Source organism: Dromaius novaehollandiae, chromosome 1 (genome assembly GCF_036370855.1).
Source record: "Dromaius novaehollandiae isolate bDroNov1 chromosome 1, bDroNov1.hap1, whole genome shotgun sequence".
Classification (NCBI taxonomy): domain Eukaryota; kingdom Metazoa; phylum Chordata; class Aves; order Casuariiformes; family Dromaiidae; genus Dromaius; species Dromaius novaehollandiae.
The window spans coordinates 134,795,708-134,814,345 of record NC_088098.1 but is presented as its reverse complement, the minus strand read 5'-3'; the positions used below and the strand labels follow the sequence as shown (position 1 = coordinate 134,814,345).

Below are 18,638 nucleotides of genomic sequence, written 5' to 3'. Positions count from 1 at the left end.
TATGAAAGACGGAAGAAAAGATTAAGAAAAAGCTTGAAAATATTACTATATATTTTGAGGAGAGAGAACCTGAAGTCCACTGAAGTTAAAGCAAGCCTTCCCTTAACCAGGACATTGGATACTACATACTGACATATATAGTACTGCATATACTGGAATCCACTGAAGCCCAAATAACGCACTGACTGAATTTGCAAGTCCTTCAATCTATTGGTAACAAAACATTATTAGGAACACTGTCCTCCTTCCCTACTCTTTTTTTTTTTTTTTTTTTTCTTTTTTTAAGAGTACATAAGTATACTGATGTTTTCTGATATTCAAACTTTATTTCATCACAACTTTACTAAAAGAAAATTTTGTCTGCCTTAATATGGTACAAACAAAGGAAAAAAAGATAACTCAGTGTTCTAGAACTAACTCAGGTTCTAGAATTCCAGCAAACTGACACGCCACATCAGTTTCCCTAACATCTAGTTTGATTAAATGTTCTATTCCATTGCAGGTTATTTATATACCCACCAAAACACAGGATTCTGCGGGAATACTACAGTTACAATTTTGGACTCATTCTTATTTCTTTACAACTACAACATACTTGCACCACTACTACTTTTTTAAAAACAGAATTCAGAAATTCATGAATTTAGCCTTTCAGTACATAAAAGAGGGGTTCTCTTGTTATTATTTAAAAAGTGTTAAACAGAAATACCTGGAACCTCCAAGCCCTTTGCTTTGGCCATTATTGACAGTATCTCTCGTGTAGAATGGTTTGCACTGAACACAGGAGGCTGATCAGCAGTCTTTGAAGTTGGAGGCAGGTATGACTTTGGTGCTGTACTCTGCAGGACATCATTTATATACTGATCCAGCTCATCCTGGCTGTCTAGTGTGACAAATTAAAAAAAAAGTTTATTAAAAATAAACATGTATAAATTACCATTGCTTTCTGTTTTAGACACGCTACTCCATTCTTGCTTATAGAGGAGGACACACAAAAATGCAAGAATATCATATAGGATTTTTGAGCTGAATAAACTGGAAAGAAAAAGAAAAACACAAAAACTTTTGCTTCTTTTCAAAGGGAAAAAACAACTTCCAAATGTAACTGCTTAAAAGAAAATCTGCTTTAAAAAAGCTTTTTTTCCCCTAGCTGATAGTCCAAAGATCAGCTCTTCCACGCAAACTCACATCTGTGTCTCCTCACACTTTCCCCCTCCCTCCATCTTCTTCCACACACACCCAGTCTGCTGATTCTTCAGACTCAGCTTTACTGCAGCAGTTACTGGGCAACATCCTACTAAGAATGTGGGAAGAATACACAACGTATGTGTAGAGAAGGAGCAAACTCCTTCTCCAAAATAAGTCATGCACATACTGTCATCATACTGATGCATGAGAAACCTGAATGACTATCAGATGCATATAAAATAGATTCTGCATTCTAGGCAAACCTATGCTCTACCTATGCTCTAACTTGAAAGAGGAAAAAATTTGAAAGTGAAAAACTATTACCTTTTTCACAGAAATCTGTTGGATAGCCTTGGTATCCATATTCACTGTCAGGACTGCAACAACCTTCATCAGGGTCATCAAACAGCTTTACATCACAGTCTGGATCCAGGAAGCTCAGATGTGTATGGAAAGAGGTGGTAAGAAATTCTGATAGTTTGCCTATTTTCACCCTGCAAACAGGAAAGCACACCAGAGAGTTAACATCGACCACTTTGTACTGATTAAAGCTCACTGAGCTGTCAACAACTCCTCCAAAAATCAACCAATCCTACTGTCAATCCACCTTTGGTAATTAGGAAGAAACCAACGCTGAGCAAAACAAAAGCAAAAAAAAATAGTTGCAGGTCCAGCTGGATACTACTCTAAGTTATTAACCTGTGTTACAGTAACACTTACAGGCCTAACCCAAAGCCTCATTCTGGAAAGCTCTGCATGTTATATGAAGAGACCTACGTGCCAGGGATCATACATGACAAGAGGGAACTGAAGTTTTCATGACAGCAGCACCTTTTCACAGAACTGCAGTGCTGTTAGGATGACAAAGCCCATCTGTCTGTCAGAGAAAGATACCGATTGAAGAAGAGCAAATGGAAAAACAATAGGGAAGTAATGCAGCATCATATTAAATTGCTTTTATACATAGATGAATGAAACATATGCTGACCAGTACTACATGTAATTCACATTTAAGACACATTCTGTATATTTAAAAGATAACCATTTCTTAAACACAAAAGCCCATTATCTGTTAATGCCAGCCACAGATAGTACAGCTCTCTGGAAGATACACCCTTCCCATTCTACAGTAGGTCCAGCTGCCATCTGATTTCCACAAAATAATTACAGTTGAAGTTCTTTCCTATGCGGAGTGCTAGCAGAGGTCTATACACTACCACATGTTTAAACATAAGGCTTGCATGGATTTGATTAATAAATAAATAAATAATTTAAAAGAATTGCTTGGGATATTGACACTACCTTGCACCTCCAAAATAGCCATCCTCCAATTTTCTTATGGTGGCAAGAACTGCTGGATGAATGTCAGCACCATCATCAACTAAAGAAGAATAAACAAAGAATTTTGAAGCTTAGCAACATGTTCTTAAGTTATCAGGACTAGCTAAGTGGATTACTGGGTGTTCTCTACAAAGTAAATGAGACATAAGTCAAAACCAGAACCGAGAAGTGCTATCAATACTAGTTTATTCAAAAAAACAAACAAAAGCAAACCCCCACTCCATTCATGACAAGTTCCAAAGGGCTTTCTATCAAATCTCTTTGAAAAAAAACAGCATGGATATGATGGGGAGATGCAAATATTTTGAGGGGGAGTAAAACCAAAACAAAATATAACTATGTCATCCAAGTTCAGCACAGACTTGAGAAAGTTAAACAGTACTTTTGATGTTAAAACTCATGCTCAAACAGTCATTCCATCCCTCTCCTCTCAAAACTGCTATCATCCTGCTCCTCCACAGTAATCTACTGTGCTTGAAACAGAGAAAACAAAGTCTACCGAGCATTGTGTGGGTGATTGGAAACGTCACGGTTGGTCTCCCCGTCATCCTCCAGCAAGAAGTGAGGTAAGCCAGCTCTATCTTGAGCATTTCCACAATCATCTGATTGTCTAGAGCCAGATAGAAGTGATGCTGGTCTGTAAACTAGAGGACAGAGAAATAACATGTATGAGTAGGTGTGAATTAACTAATGGAGGAAACGAAAATTAAGGAAAGCACTGACAAAAGCCACGTGAGCTATCCTTGACCAGAGTGCAGACTGCATGAAGTAACCTCATTGGGCTGCTACTATCACAAAAAGATCCCTGCTTGTATACAAAATTCATGTTCTTATACTTTTAGGCTGACTATGAAAAAAAACAAGGCATTCAAATAGAAAGGAGATGATCATGCATGTCAAGTACAATTTTTCCAATAATGAATTACAGTAACCTATGATCTGGAAGTGCCCTAAATATGGAAGAACAACAACAGCAACACACAAGGGGGACTGGAAAGCTGGAACTGTATGTCTCTTGGGAACAACCTGAAAACAAGCAGAACACAGAAAGCTGACAGTTACTGTGGAAAAAAGTTGCATTAAATGTACAGCGGTAAAGTTGCCCACTACAAAGGAAGGCTAAGAATAACAGCAAGAGACTATTGTACCCACATCAGAACCTCGAAACCAAAAAAGCTGGACAAACAATGAAAACAATGTTGAATAAGCCACAATAAAAGTTAAGGAACTGCATGATCACTGGGGAGGAGTGGAAGAGGGAGTCTGGGATGTAAAATAAACATCAATCAGTAACACACATAATGGACAATGAGAAAATACTCTGTAAACACATCAGAAGTAATACAAAAACAAAGGAACTACAGCTCTGTTAATAAATAGGAGGAGAGGATATGGACTAAATGAAGTATTCAATGCTGCCTTTACTGACAGAAAAGCAGAACTGTGACCTGTAATACTACTTTTAAGAAGGTGATATGAGTTCAGCCTGAGTATGGGAAGAAAAGGTTAAAGAGCACCTAAAACCAAGCTGGCAAAGTCTACAGAAATTACTTCACAGAACTTAAGAAACTAGCCAAAATAACCTCTGAAACACTAGCAATTATTTTTGAGAACTTGGGGAGAACAGGTCCCAGAAATCTGCTGAAAAGCAAACACGCTGTCAGTCTTTAGAAAAGGAAGAGCCAGGATAACAGACACCAGTCAACCCAATTTCAGTGCCTGAAAACGCAGCAGAACAAAGCCAGTTTGAGAGAGCCAAGGTAATAACAAACTGATAAAGCAAGATGGCCAAACAGTCATGTCAAAAACCACTCTCAGCAAACTGGTCTAATTTCTCCAGTTTCCTTCTTTGGAAGCAACAGGAAGTGGCAGACATATCTTGAGCTTTGCAAAGCATTTGACATTAGTGAGATAAAAGAAACAGCATCTGATAAAGCAGAACTGCTTGAAAAATTGTCCCCAAGAGGCAACTGTTCTCTCAGATTCAGAAAGTAGCTAAAGGGGGCCAACCTTTGCCCCACACTTGGTTGATACTTTCATTAGAGACTTGGATGGGATACAGACTACAAAAATACAAATTTTGTGGCTGTTACTCAAGATTGGCACATATGAGTTAAGCACCATCTTGGTGTGTTTAATTTCGCCTTCCTAAATTCAAAAAAAAAAAAAAAAAAAAAAGGCAGGGATGGGGAGAAGGCCTGGCTTTGAAGTATAATGGAAAAAGTTATGGAGGTTTTAGTCAGCTATGGAATAAGCAGGAATAGCAAGTGTCTTACTGATGCAACAATAAATGCCATTTTGGAATATATTAATAAGTATGTCCATACTTGCCACATAGCAAGGTTTCAGCTGGCATATGTGGTCCAACTTTGCCCAACACATTGTAAGATGTGCACAAACAAAGAAATTTAGGGAGAAGAAAAATAAAAAAATCCTGAAGAATTTTTGCTTAACTTAGGAAAGAGAGATTTGGGGTCAGAAGAGACAACACAACACAATAACCAATCTTCCACATATGAAATTTGTTATAAAGCCAGCCACGATCAATGGACCTGTGGAAGAACAGGAAGGCATCGAAAGTATTTGCAGCAAATATCATTATGTTTGGACTTTATGAAGCACCACAGCAGGCCATCTGTGGAGTCCGCTGAATCTCCACCAGTGGAATTTAAAGACCACATTAGTCAAACAACTGTTAGCAGCGTGCGAGCACTCTTTATCCTGCTTCAGTTCCACATGTTTGGAGTCAATGATCCCTCAGCCTTCTAATACTAAATGCTAGAATAAGGCTACAATTACAAGTGTGTAGCATTTCATTAAATGTATAAAAAGAGCCACTGATTCTTGGAAGAGTCAAGCTCCTAGTTATACTGAATAAGGCATTAAACAGAGAACAAAGAGAACACCATCCTTTTCTCAGCACTACTGACCCAACAATATATTGAACAGATTACATCTTAGTGTCTGGGGGGTTATAATTCTTGGCATGCTTAGGTGAAGATTTTGCATCAAAGCAATCAGTAGACAGATATATTAAGTCACCCATTTTGGGGAAAACTATTTATTCCATTAGCTAGAACATTAGTTAGGGGAGAGATCAGTAACAACTTTGTACTATTGATTTACTGTGTTCTTCTGAAGCAGAAGCCAAAGAAGCCAGACTCTGTACAGCAAAAGGGAGATTTATCAGCATTCCTATCATGTTGATCATCCAATTCCCCCCAAAAGAAAACAAAGTACATTTGTTTTATCAGCCCTGTTCCATCTAAAGTAGAATGACAGTACATAACAGCAAAGCCCTTCACTAATGATTAGCCGCTGAGTAAACTGTGATTTCCCTGCTAGTTTTACATGCTTACCTGAGGGGTAAAAGCAAATATTTGATTTCTTATTACATACAGCTTGGAGGTGCCTAGCACTCCAATATGTCGGTGTGGCCGTCCACTTAGTTTCATGCTCTTGTTCCGGCCTGTGAAGAAAGAAAAAGAAAAAAAAGAAAAGTCTCACTTAAGATTTCCTGTTCTCCAGATATTTAAAAGAACTGAGTCTCTACTGCTTTCCATAACAACCTTTTTAGACAAAGGTATCTACTTCATTGACATTAGCAAGACAGATTAAGAAAAATAATAGACTTGGATGCTATGGACCAGTGTGCTTTCTGGCACCCATTAGTATCAGAGCTATACTATATACCTTAGGACTTTGGCTTTTTCAAAGGCCTGGCTGAAAAAAAAAAAAAAAAAAAAGAAAAAAAAAATGGCTTCAATGGCCACGGGATCAGGTTCTTCAATTACAGTCACTGCTCAGCACCCAAAGCTTCTCACCAAGAACAACAGGAGATAAAAGGTTTCAAAAACCAGGCCATCAACATGTAACAGAAATTGCAGTACTTTCACCGTATAAGCTTAAAAGTTCTGGCCCATAAAAGCCTAAAGCACATCCAAATACAAAGACAGATCATCTTTTCATGGTTATTTCACCACTAGACTTTTTTTTGTGAAGAGAAGGAATTAATGAATCCCAATCATCTTCTGAATCAGTCAGATGCGCATGCAGAAGAGAATGTACCTTAATTCCTTTTACATTATGAACAGCAACAACAGCAAAACCCTGAAGTCTCAAATTCCAGAACCAAACAGAATATCAGCTATGAAAAGTCTAGCTGACATTTTGTGCAGATGATGGTTCATTAATCATCTAGAATGGCAGCAAAATATGTGTATGTATGCAAACCATGGAAACCAAATGAAACCAGTCACAGATAACAACCAGCATCACCTTAAACAGGATATGGAAAATAGAGGAAGTCTCAACCTGTACCAAACCTCAAAAGCAGTCAAAAACAGAAATTCTGACTCTATATGGAACTTACTTACAGAACATACAACATGCCAGATTAAGTCCAGAAAAGCTAGTTTTAAAAGCATGGGAAATTTGAGCTTTGGAACCAGACGCAGAAATTTACCATCAGTGAGAAACAATTCAATGAATACATTATTCACAACACCCAAGAGCCAGATCAGATCTTCAAATAAAGCAGAAGCAGACAAGGTAGAAATATATGGAGAATATTGCACATGGTGTTCTTCCAGGGCTGGAAGCCTTGTCACATGCTGCTATCCCTTGCAAGCTCCTTATACTCTCAAGTGGCTGTGGGTCTCCTGTCTGCAGTCCAGTCAGGAAGGGCATCATTTTTCCCACAGAATCACAGAATAGTTGAGGTTGGAAGGCACCTCTGGAGATCATCTATACCAACCCCCCTGTTCAAAGCAGTATCAATTAGAGCATGTTGCTCAGTGCCATGTCCAGTCAGGTTTTGAACACTTCCAAAGATGTAGGCTCTACAGCCTCTTTCAGCAACCTATTCCAGTGTTACACCACCTTCACAGTAAAAAGTTTTCTTCTTCTGTTTAAATGGAATTTCCTGCATTTCAATTCGTGCCCATTGCCTCTTGTCCTTTCACTGGATACCATCGAAAGAGAGTCTGGCTCTGTCTTCTTTGCTGCCCCCGCATCCAGGTATTTATGCACACTGATGAGGCCTACCGAAGCCTTCTCTTCTCCAGGCTAAACAATTCCAGATCCCTCAGCCTCTCCTCATATGTCAGACACGAAGGAGTCCATGTAAGGTACGTTTAAGGTGTCAGGGGTCCTTTGACGGACTTGACCCAGCACTCCAGGTGTGGCCTCACCAGTGCTGAGCAGAGGGGAAGAATCACTTCTCTCAACCTGCTGGCAATGTTCTGCCTAATGGAGCCCAGGGAATTCTTGAAGACTTGGGACTTCTCTGCTGAAATGCTGGCTCATGTTCAACTTTGCATCCACCAGATCCTTCTCTGCAAAGCTGCTTTCCAGCCAGTTAGACACCAGTCTGTACTCATATGTGGGGTGCAGGAGGTGCAGGTGCAGGACTTAGCAGTTCCTTTCTTGAACTTCTTGAGATTTTTCTTAGGAGCAGAACTAGTGTCCTTTCTGTATCTCCAAATTATTCCACCAGCAAGAAGAACTGACCTCTTCAGTCCTCATCCACATCTCATAAAGGCAGTTTAATAAAATTCAGGACAACTATAAAATTGTCCTTATATATTTTTTTTATATATATATATAAAATATACAGGCCACCTGCTGGCAAATATGCTACCCTGTCCATGCTCCTACTTGGTCAGAAACCACATAGGTATTTTAGCAAGATGCTGAGCTCAATACTAGTATGCCTACCTCCAGTGTGGCTTATTAGCTAATGCTCTGCACTACACCCTTTGCTCTAGCAGCCATGAGCTGATTTGAATCTGGCTGACAACGAGTATAAGCGAAACAAGCATATGCCTGGGGAAAAAAACAAAAAAACACTACGAATATTCCCAAAGAAGTCATTGTTATAAACAATACACCAATGTGTCAAATCATCCTACTCTCTCACTAGTGAAAGAACTATTATAAACAATTATAAAAAAAATGCAAGCTTCAGCAAAGCCCTGCAAGTGTCTCATTTGTTAAAAGTTCTTTGTGATAAAAACATAAATTCTTGCCCAAAAGCAGCATATGCAATTTCCCTTCTCCATTTAAAAGGCATGCTTTGTAAGACTTATTTGAAGGTCCTGCTACTTTGGATATACCAAAGTTTCCAAAGACTTCCTGGTTTGGGGTGGGGGGAAAGCATAAACAGTCTTATACTCTCCCTCAGCATTATCCATAAACAAGATTGCCACAGGGACACTGAGAAAGAGTCATAAAGGCAGCTTGATACAGCTCCCCTTGTCCATGCTGCAAAGGAATCTACCAGTGCTGATTCACCCCACCTCAATTTTATTTTGCAGTAACCTCCACAATTTTGAATCATGAGTTTCTGGCATGCTTGAAACTAGTAAAATTATATTCAGTTAGGAACATATGCAAAATTTTTTTACCTAGACCCAATTCATTCCAGCAAGGATTATCAGAAGAGCCTGTGGCTGAAGTCTTATTAGATTTTCAAGATAAGTAGAAATGATCAGAATTTTTAGGCATTTATTTAATCCAACTGGCAGGCTCAGAAGGACAACAAAGTCACTGCTCAGAAACTGGAATGTGTTTAACATCCTGGGGTTATCAAATCCCCTGCAATCTAAAGGTTTCTTGGTTTACAAGAGAGCTAGAGGGCTTCAGCAGCTCAAATCGGCTCAGGGCTAGAAGGAATACTGACAGCCCAAGGATGCTCTGATAGCAGCAAGGCTTCCCTAATCTGGAGTAGAAGGTAGAATTCCCAAAGGTAGAATGGCAACCATGCTGCTCAGTTTCCAGACTCAAAAACATAAGTATTTTGACTTCTGAAAGGAGAAACATTTCTTTTCTAACTTTTCCAGGCTTTTTTTTTTTTTTTTAAGTCAGTTTCTCTTTGAAAATAGTTCCTGAAGGACAAAGAGAGTCAATTTTTCACTCAGCTCTGTCACAACATGACATGGCACAGGGCCATATTTTGGCCACCTTTTCAGAAAAGGCTTCCCCTCCCCACACAGGGGTTCCTTATTTAGGACAGAATTTGTAATTTTGTTAAGTTCTTTACATAAATGCATATTTTTTTAATCCAAGGAATTCATATATGCACAAATATTCCTGGAAGCAAAGAAAGAAAGAAAAGAAATTCAGAAAGTAGAAAAGAGAGGAAAAAAAATTAAAAGAATACCTTGCACAGCAGCAGAGTTAGGCTTCCATGTTCAAATACCTACCCAACATGGTGTAGAGATTACTTAGAATGCGAGCTGGCTGCACTCTGAGTGGATGGATATCAGCAATACTCTGAACACTGATTCCACGATTTCGCAAGAGATTCTTAATTTCATTAGATTCTGCTAAAACAGTTACTGCATAACAGAAGACAAAAACACTGCTAAGAAACACAGTTCATCTCTTTAAACTGACTGTTTCTACTGTCACCTCTTAACTACTATGCGGTTGACTAAAAGTGCACAAAGGCCTTACTTCTTTCTTTATTTATGACTCCATGAGATCAGATGGGATGTTGGACAGCTTTTGGCTATTTCTCAATACATCTTGCCATTTTTCCCCACTTCAGATCATTGGATAACTCAAGTTGGACAGGGACATCAAGAGGGCTCTACTCCAACCTCCTGCTCAAAGCAGGATCTGCTCTGAAATTAGGTCACATTGCTTGGGGCTTTATCAGTTTTTTTCTGATTTCTTTTAGTACCAGAAGGTTGGATCATGCAGTTTCTTTCAATCTCAAATCAGATAGGGTTTCCCCTGGCAAAACAAGGGAAAGCCTGACTTGAAAATCTTTGCTGTTTTCATACAATGCACTGTATTAACACAACTGAGTCAATGGGGACCAAGTGCTATCATTTGTATAGCAATAAACATTACAAAGGCCATAAAATGGAAGAACAACAAAGCCCAGAATCTGAGGAATCTACAATCCAAGACCCCAATTCTATCTCCTGCTCTGTGTGAGATTTTGTCCATATTAGCTGGCTTACTGGTTTGGGACTAATAATTCAGCATTCTTCTTTGCATTACAAATACTTGTCAAAGAATGCTTAAAATAAGCAAGCATTTCTGTTTCTACTAGAAATTAAGTACTTCAGAATAATAGAATATCACTGCCAGAAGACACCAATAAGGGAAAGGAAGCAAAGGCATGGGCACAGACTGCCAGAAGCTATGAAAATATCTGTCTTGTTTTCTATGCTCAGTTTATTACTGGCCACTTCCAAAGACCTTGGGCTGAGCAGAGCTGATCAGTCTGATCCCATTTGGCTAATCTTAAATTCGATATTTTCTTCCTGCCAACACATGGACTGGGGAGAGAAGATAGATACTAAACAGCTTGCTGCTAAGGTCACAAGATCAGCACTGAATGCTGCTCTTGAAAAATGGGATGGCTGGTTGCTTTTCCGGAGCTACACAGGCTAGCTCTGGAAAAGTCTTTATCCCCTGATCAGCTGGTGTTTGCCGTCTGCTTAATTTCATCTTTTTGGCTGTTCCAGCACTGACAAAAGAAGTCACTTCCTGAAGCACCCAAAAGACATCTGTAAGTCTGGCTGCCTTCTGCTCTCTAGCTCACTCCTCACCTATACGTATGCACTACATGTAGAGATCCTTCCCACTCATTGCTCTCCTGGTTCCTCAGAACATGGGCTGCACAAAGAATAAACTAATTTGTGTCCTGTCAGTTCTGTTCTTCCCCATCGGAACACACAAAGACTTTCCTTTTCATCACAAGATTAAATTTGCCACCCTCTAGTCCTTGATCAGTCTTGAAATTTTAATTTATTATTATTTTTAAAAATTCTTTGTTAAACCTGATCCCCTCCTGGAAAAAGACTGCTAGACAAGTAACCCTCTTGCCTGCCCTTTCTTCTTTTGATGGTATCACCAAAGGATCCATGTGCCAGGCAAATATCCAGGAAAGTTTAGAATGGCCACAAGAGTAAGATTTCTGCCCTTCTCCTTTGACTTATGGAGATGATGTTCTAAAACCTGTCTTTATTCTTTCCTGTGCACAGGGACTTCACAATAATACATAATCCAACTCCTCCAGAATGCTTAAAAATCTCACGAACCTTGAACCACAACATCAGGTTTAAATCCAGTGGAAAATCTCCTGTTTAAGGGATCAATTTCACCTGCAGCCAGAAATCCCTAGAATAAAAGCAAAAGAAAAAAGTAAAACAAACAAAAAATAAGTAAGAGGCTTTTGATGACATCTAGAAGAAATCTTAACCATTTTTTGTATTTTAGTAGGCTACCAGAACATACAGCCTAGCTTCTCCACCTACTCCACTGAATAATATATTCAGTAAAAGCAGTTCTTGAAATATTTTTCAGAACCAAAACAGTTGTGGTAATTTGGCCAGGCCAGTGATTTTTTTTTTTTTTTTTTTTTTTTACAGCTTCACTGAGATACTTTAAGAAGTACATGGCTCACCCTGGAAAAAGTTTGTAGGCATCTTATGCCACAGAATAAGGTACAGCCCAGTGGAACTGCAATAGTGCAAAGTCCTAGCTCTGGAATTGCAGTATAAGCTTGGACATCATATCCTTCTAGCCTAACTACATACCTAGTCCATCTGGCAACCTATTCAGCTTGATTAGAAACAGATAAACAAGTATCTATATCCAAAAAAGATCCTGAAAGCTCAGAATCACCACTCAATGAGTCATGTATATGTTTCTATTGGAAAGCATGTTGTCCACTACCTGACCACCAAATTATACTTAAAGCCTAAACCATCTCAAAGCAAAGTGTAACATAAGCTCACCTACTATGCAAGAAACGCTATTACCTCTGCTAATAGGCAGCTAAGGACATACAATGATTGGCCCCAAAGATGAGGCAACTTTCCCACTGGGACACGATCCACTGAGTGAGGATTTTCATACTCTTCTTCCACCTGACAACAAAAGCATAAGCAAGAAAAAATTACCCTACAATTCTGAAGAACAATCAATAATATTAAAGTATTTGAAAAAGTATGATCTATCATCTACCCTTTCTAACCTGCCATTATTACTGACATCTGAATCTCTTGCTTTTACTTTTGAGGCTGAAAGTTATCTGAAACACAAACAATTCTTCCTTCTCATACACTACTGCACCCTTCAAAACTGAATGTGGACTCTGCACATAATTATAGCGTCAGTAATAGCACTTCCCCTTTCTTCTTGCTATGCCTTTGCTTCCTTTCCTCTGGGCAGCTGGTAGGTAATTGTGTCTGCTTTCAAACCCCTTGCAAGGTGACACTTGAACTCTACTTATGTCTACTTGCTTCCTGGAGTAAAGGTGCTTTCCAAAGAAATGAAGGCTATTCCACCCTTCCCATGTTAGCAAGAATGGTCACTGGAAAAACAGAAGAGAAGAGATCATTAATTTACAAAAAAAAAAAAAAGTCTGCCTCAGTTTTTGCAGTATACAGATCTGTTGAAGCAAGCAACAAAACCCTCCTAGATAACACCTTCATCACAGGCATTTAAAAATTTAAACAAGTGACAGGCAAAATCTACCCTATTTGTCTGGCATGCTCATCAGATTATACTGGTACCTATCAAAGCTCACAGGAAGGTTCTGCACTCTTACATGCTCCTACCCCATAAGTAGGAAGGCAATTCAGAGTTTCTACTTCAGATCTGTGAATAAAAAACAGCAGCTGTCAGCACTCCCTGAATAAACTCAGACCACTCCAGGAGGTTCCACACCCTTAGTGAGTGAGAGCTGAGAGGTCTGGAGTAGGAAGAGAGGTTGGTAGGAAGGAATCCAAAGGCAGTGAGGATAGAAGAGCACTAGATTGGCCTAATTAAGGCTAAGCATTTGAGATTGACTGTCACAATGGGAGAATCAGGTAAAACAGTAACAGAAAAGATGAAAAACAAACAAAAACCTTCCCAAACCAAAACCCCGATTCATATGAAACCTGTTTCTCACATTCAAGCTCTGGAAAAGAAAGACTGCCAAGAACTGAAAGAACAGAGGGGCAAGACAGTCTATGTATTGTTTCTTCTCAGAGATTCATTACCAAAGTCAGCATCAGCATTTTTTTTTTTAATATGTGCCTTGTTACAGGTGAAAAAATTACTTGTGAGAAGAGGGGAGGATTTAAAGTTTTAAGCCTGCTCTAATATTTCCCTAGGCACTCAGATTCCCAGGTCTGAAATTTGATCACCTGGAAGCCTCAGGTCTACCATTTCTCAACAGGAGCTATTTATTTTTACAAAGTAATGTGCAGTAGTCTTTATTGTTGGTTTAGATTAAACAGCTACAGCAAAATTACAAAACTGACGCTCATCTTGATAGCTGAACTTCACATTCTGAAGTGGATGCTAAAATTTTCACAATACCTTTTCTGAAGGGACTGCATACAGTTCAGGCATTAGAACTATTCCAGTCTTTTCTCTAATAAGTATTCCTTCCAGAGCCTCTCTATATTCTTGTACCTGGCGGGAGGGAGGGAGAAGGAATAAGAACTCACACTGAAGCCAACAAAACAGAAATAGTAAAGTTAGACTTTCAGTAGTTTCCAATAACTCTTTCAACTAATATCTGCTCTCTAAAAAAAGACTTGCTGTTGGAAGATCAGGATTTAAATTCTTAGATACTGTTTCAGCATCTCAGTATTCTCAGTCTCAGAAACACGAGCAGATGTCTTTTATCTGTAACAAAATGTTGTAACACAAAATGGAGATAGACCACCTTTATTTTTAACCTTGAAAATATGACCTCCAGAGGTCATAACCATCTTGGTTTACAACTGCTTTTCTGTGGAAAAACCCAGTGGACCTCTGTGCAAGGAAGAAAGCAACTCTGACACTCTAAAAAGCATTTATAGAATTGATTGTTTTTGTCTGTCGTGAGCACATAACTAAAATGTATTCGGACACTTTGGGAATGCCCGACTTCCTAATCGGTTCTTAAGTGAGGAGGTCGGTCTGCCAGCAAGTATTAGGTTGCTGCAGAGAGTAGAAAGAGAGCGTGACACAGACAGACAGACACTCCTCCATGCAGCAAGTCATGTCAAAGTCCCAGAGCTCTGAGCTCTTCAGTTAGACAGCTGAAGTTAACACGCAACAGAGAGATGATACAAATATATTTGCATCTGTTTCTCAGCAACATTTCTCCAGTGACCTTGAAGTATTTATTTACTCCATTCTTCATCTTCCAGTAGTTCAGAGTCTCAGCAGTGCTAGCTTTTAGCAAGTCTTGGCCCAGGATTACATCTCCCAGTTTTGCTTTCACTTCCATTTATACATATATCATTCATTTAAAGTTATTAACACCATGCTGAAAGAGGAAGGAGAGGTGCTTTCCCCCCCACCTCTGGGTTTGTGGACCAACTTTCTTTGGAAATTAGCTAAGCAGAACAAAACATTTTTCTCTAAAGTCTTTAAGTCACATTCGTCTCTACAGTATCATTAGATCAGACTACAATTTTTGGAGGAAATAAAAATAAAAGCACAAGTGAATAGTATCTTAAGCAGCAGAATGTTTTTTCTTATAGATGTTCACATGAAAAAGTACCTGAACAAAGTGACTGTCATATGGATCAAACCAACCCTCCTGCTTCCAGCATATTTTACAAAGAAGTCATAGACAGAAAATTCTGCATGAAATTTGCAATAGATGATAATGCAGCAATCTGCCCACGGAGGCTGTCAGGATTGAAGCCCTCTATAAAAGTGCAAGGACAAATATTTTATATTAATTGTTACCTTTCTACTAGGCAACTTTGCCTACGATTACTTTGAATTCTGCTTTAAAGGACTGGGAAATCAATTTCTCTTATTAATTTGCCTTACAGAAAATTTAAAATAGATTAAAACTGATTAAAAAGACATAAGTTTGCTGAACTGAAAATCCTTTCATTCTTGTGTTGTTAGACAAGATACTATGAACAAGAATACCAGACTGATACAAATAAAAAATGTTCGATATTTCCATATCCCCTATTTTGTTCTTGCTCTTAACTATCCCATAGTGTTAATAATTCTTTCATGCGATTTAAAATGTCGGTACAGAGAGAAGGCTTTTTCGCTTGAAACTCCCTGCTTGATTCCTGTCTCTATTTGATTTTTTTAAGAGATTATATTTAGCAATCTCCAGTCCTCCTGCATACTAGGGAGTTTTAAAATCATGTGTTATTTTTTAGTTCCTCCGAGCCATTATTTTGCAGAACTCTTGTTATGAATACGTTTAGTCCCGGTTACTTGTTGCTCTTTAGTTTACCAGTACTCCCCAGGAACCGCTGCAATCTTTGGAGAGCTGTGATGGATTTAGCACCCCTGACCAGTGAATGCTTGACTCAGCCAAGGTACGAAATAACTTACAACATTAGAAATTAACTTATGAAATTAGTTACTTTATTAGCAGATAGCATGGCTCCTCACAAAGGTCAATCCAGTCCCAAATCTCCCTGAACATACAAAAGGACTGAAGGTACTATGAATCTCATTCTCAGCAGCCACACCGCATAGATTAGGGGAAAAGGCAGCTGGTCCCATCCTGCAGTGATGTGGGAAGAGGCATCAACGTTGGTGATGAGAGAGAACCAGGCGATCAAAGCCTGTTCAGATGAGTCTGACCACACCTGCTAAGAGAGCCACTCAACCTGACAGAGCCATGGCATGCAAAGGGCAATGAGATCCCAGCATGCACAATACTGTAGCTTCTCCCATGTCATGAAGTCCCCAATAAGGTCATATTGGCTGGAGACTACCCCACCTTGCTGTCTGCAACCCTAGCAAATTCTAGTGAATCCTTGTGAATTCCCAGTAGTGGTCACTGCCGAAAGAGCATTGACATCGCAAAAGATTCAGATAATTGCACCTATCACATCCCTTCAGAGCAAGAGTAGTGTCACAGGCCAGAGGAAAGGCTCTACCTCTTCACCCACCTGCTGGTATCTGTAGCAAATAATTCATCCACACAAAAACTGCATCTGGTGAAGGATCTGCCTTCTACTAGAGAAACAGATTATGGGGGTCTTTGTATAGAGGCAACTGATATCCAAAATAAATACACGTCAAAGCTACAAAATACAGTGGATAATACAGAAGATACAGTGGCTTCACACTTCCATTCAGAGTCATTTCTTCTTTCCTCACCTGAATTTTGTCCTCATTAAATACTCCATCAATTAGAAAGTACGTCCAGAATACTGGCCACTCGCATTCAATATTCTCAAACAGCTTGAGCTCAGCTGGATCATAATGCAGCCTGCTTGGATCCTAGAAATTCAATCATACTCATTTACTCACAGTGCTAAATAAGTTATTCATATCCCATACATAACAGAAGCTTATTTTACACAAATAACTAAAATCAGGAAACCAATTCAAACCACAGTAAAAAGCTTCATGCAACATTCTGACTTCTTACTCATATTCAATCTCAAACTCATTTATCCTTTCTCCAGACAAATCAAGCCTTCCCAGTTTCAGAATCTAGGTGTCACCCAAATCATCTTAGCTCTGCCTCAGTTCAAAGATATCTTGGGATGCCTCGGAGGCAGTGTTTCTCCTCAGGCACCATAAGCATGTCTAGGGGTTCACTTCTAAAAGAACTATGAATTAAGCTCTACAGTTAGTAACTGTTTTTCCAGTACTTAGTCTCCTTAGACATAAGTCATTCCCAGGGTGGATACTTGGATTACTACCAGATCCACTAAGATCTTAACAGCAACAGACAACTTCACCCCTTACTGTAAATGAGATTAATTAAATTCTTCCAAACATCTATTGAAAACAGACAAAAGTACCACCTCTTTGGGTGTCTTATAACCATCTCGAAGGAAGCGACAGCAGCCATAACGGCCCTGTAAAAACAGACAAATTATTAAAACTTCTCATATGGTTCTTCCTCACAGACTAACACCTAAATACAAATGTGTGTTGAGTTTTCAGTGTCACTTAAGGATTTTCCTCCCTCTTTTCCATACACCAACCCACCAAACCTGGCAACCCTTTTTCAATTAGGATTTTCAGTCAGGACAAGGAGATTCTGCCTACTCTTTCCCTCTGAAAAATAAAAATATAGGAAATTCTTACTTGCAATTTGGATATGATTTCACTCTTGGTTACATTAACAAGGTTTATATCCTCCACTGCAAAAGCTGGGTAAGAAATAATAGAGAGAAGGCCAGCATCAATCTCCTTTGATGTAGATGCCCTTGGCAACATCGAATATAGAATGGACTGAGCAAAAGATAAAGAAAAAAAAAAAGAGATGAATGTAAAACAATTTATCTCGTTTAAATGACTATGTCAAATGCAAATGGAGTGGAGAATGTTATTTGCAAACGGACTTAAAAATAATTATCCAGGGAGTTTTAAGTGAATTAATACGAGAATGCTTCAAGCCATTCACTTCCAGGAGAACTATTATAAACAGGGTGAAGAATGTAGTCTGAAGTCATCTTTATGTTAAGTTCTTGGTTTAGTCAATCAATATTTAATTAAAAACAAAATGGGAGGCACATTGCATTTTCTGCTAACAAAGGAAACAGAAGACTATTTTTTACCTGACAATGTTCTACTTCATCAGGAAGAACATGAATCACTGATTTGTGCCCTCCATGAGCACCAAAAAGATCTAGTTCATCAATTGCTTCCAAAGCTGCCTTCAAAAAAAAAAAAAATCTTTTACACTGAGTATACACCCTAGAACCTAGAATCTGATCTATTTTCCTTCAGCGACAAAGCAAAGAGAGAGGTTTGCTCCACAGATATTTTTATGATTTTTATCTTTTATGTGAAACTTCTTTTTTATTTAAAAAAAGGAAAAGTAAGTAATACTTCTCCTTTTGCTCTAGTGGGATACAGGAGGGATGTGCTGGTGAGGCTTCTTACAATCTAAGCACAGTGCAAAGCAATGGTGGACAAAGCTTCTGCTGAGATCTCTCAATATTTAAAACCTTAGTAATAAATGCTTCTCCTGTCCCATACTCCAAAATAATCTTCCACTCAGTTCATTCTCACTCCTCCAACCTGAAGGCCTATCCAAAGAAGAAGGCTTGTACAACGTGCCCCAGGATCAAAAGAGGTTGGTTAGCAGAAATAGAGAGATTTACCATTTCTGTCTCTTACTGATCTTACTGCTTCACAAGGGACAGAGGAAGAGATGT

The 18,638-nt window shown here is 38.9% G+C and overlaps 1 protein-coding gene across 6 annotated transcripts in view; it reads right to left on the bottom strand.

Moving 5' to 3' along the window:
• Positions 1 to 18,638, bottom strand: part of PHKA2 (phosphorylase kinase regulatory subunit alpha 2) — a 54,773-nt gene that overhangs the window by 23,170 nt on the left and 12,965 nt on the right. For all 6 annotated transcript variants that reach the window (XM_064499335.1, XM_064499349.1, XM_064499318.1 and 3 more), the window contains 13 exons: positions 18,036 to 18,134; positions 17,563 to 17,709; positions 17,277 to 17,330; positions 16,621 to 16,743; positions 13,861 to 13,956; positions 12,312 to 12,419; positions 11,589 to 11,667; positions 9,735 to 9,869; positions 5,889 to 5,998; positions 3,029 to 3,173; positions 2,491 to 2,569; positions 1,513 to 1,682; positions 710 to 883 (listed from right to left, as the gene is read on the bottom strand). In XM_064499335.1, the coding sequence (XP_064355405.1) occupies positions 710 to 883; positions 1,513 to 1,682; positions 2,491 to 2,569; positions 3,029 to 3,173; positions 5,889 to 5,998; positions 9,735 to 9,869; positions 11,589 to 11,667; positions 12,312 to 12,419; positions 13,861 to 13,956; positions 16,621 to 16,743; positions 17,277 to 17,330; positions 17,563 to 17,709; positions 18,036 to 18,134 (1,519 nt within the window). The remainder of the gene's footprint in view (positions 1 to 709; positions 884 to 1,512; positions 1,683 to 2,490; positions 2,570 to 3,028; positions 3,174 to 5,888; positions 5,999 to 9,734; positions 9,870 to 11,588; positions 11,668 to 12,311; positions 12,420 to 13,860; positions 13,957 to 16,620; positions 16,744 to 17,276; positions 17,331 to 17,562; positions 17,710 to 18,035; positions 18,135 to 18,638) is intronic.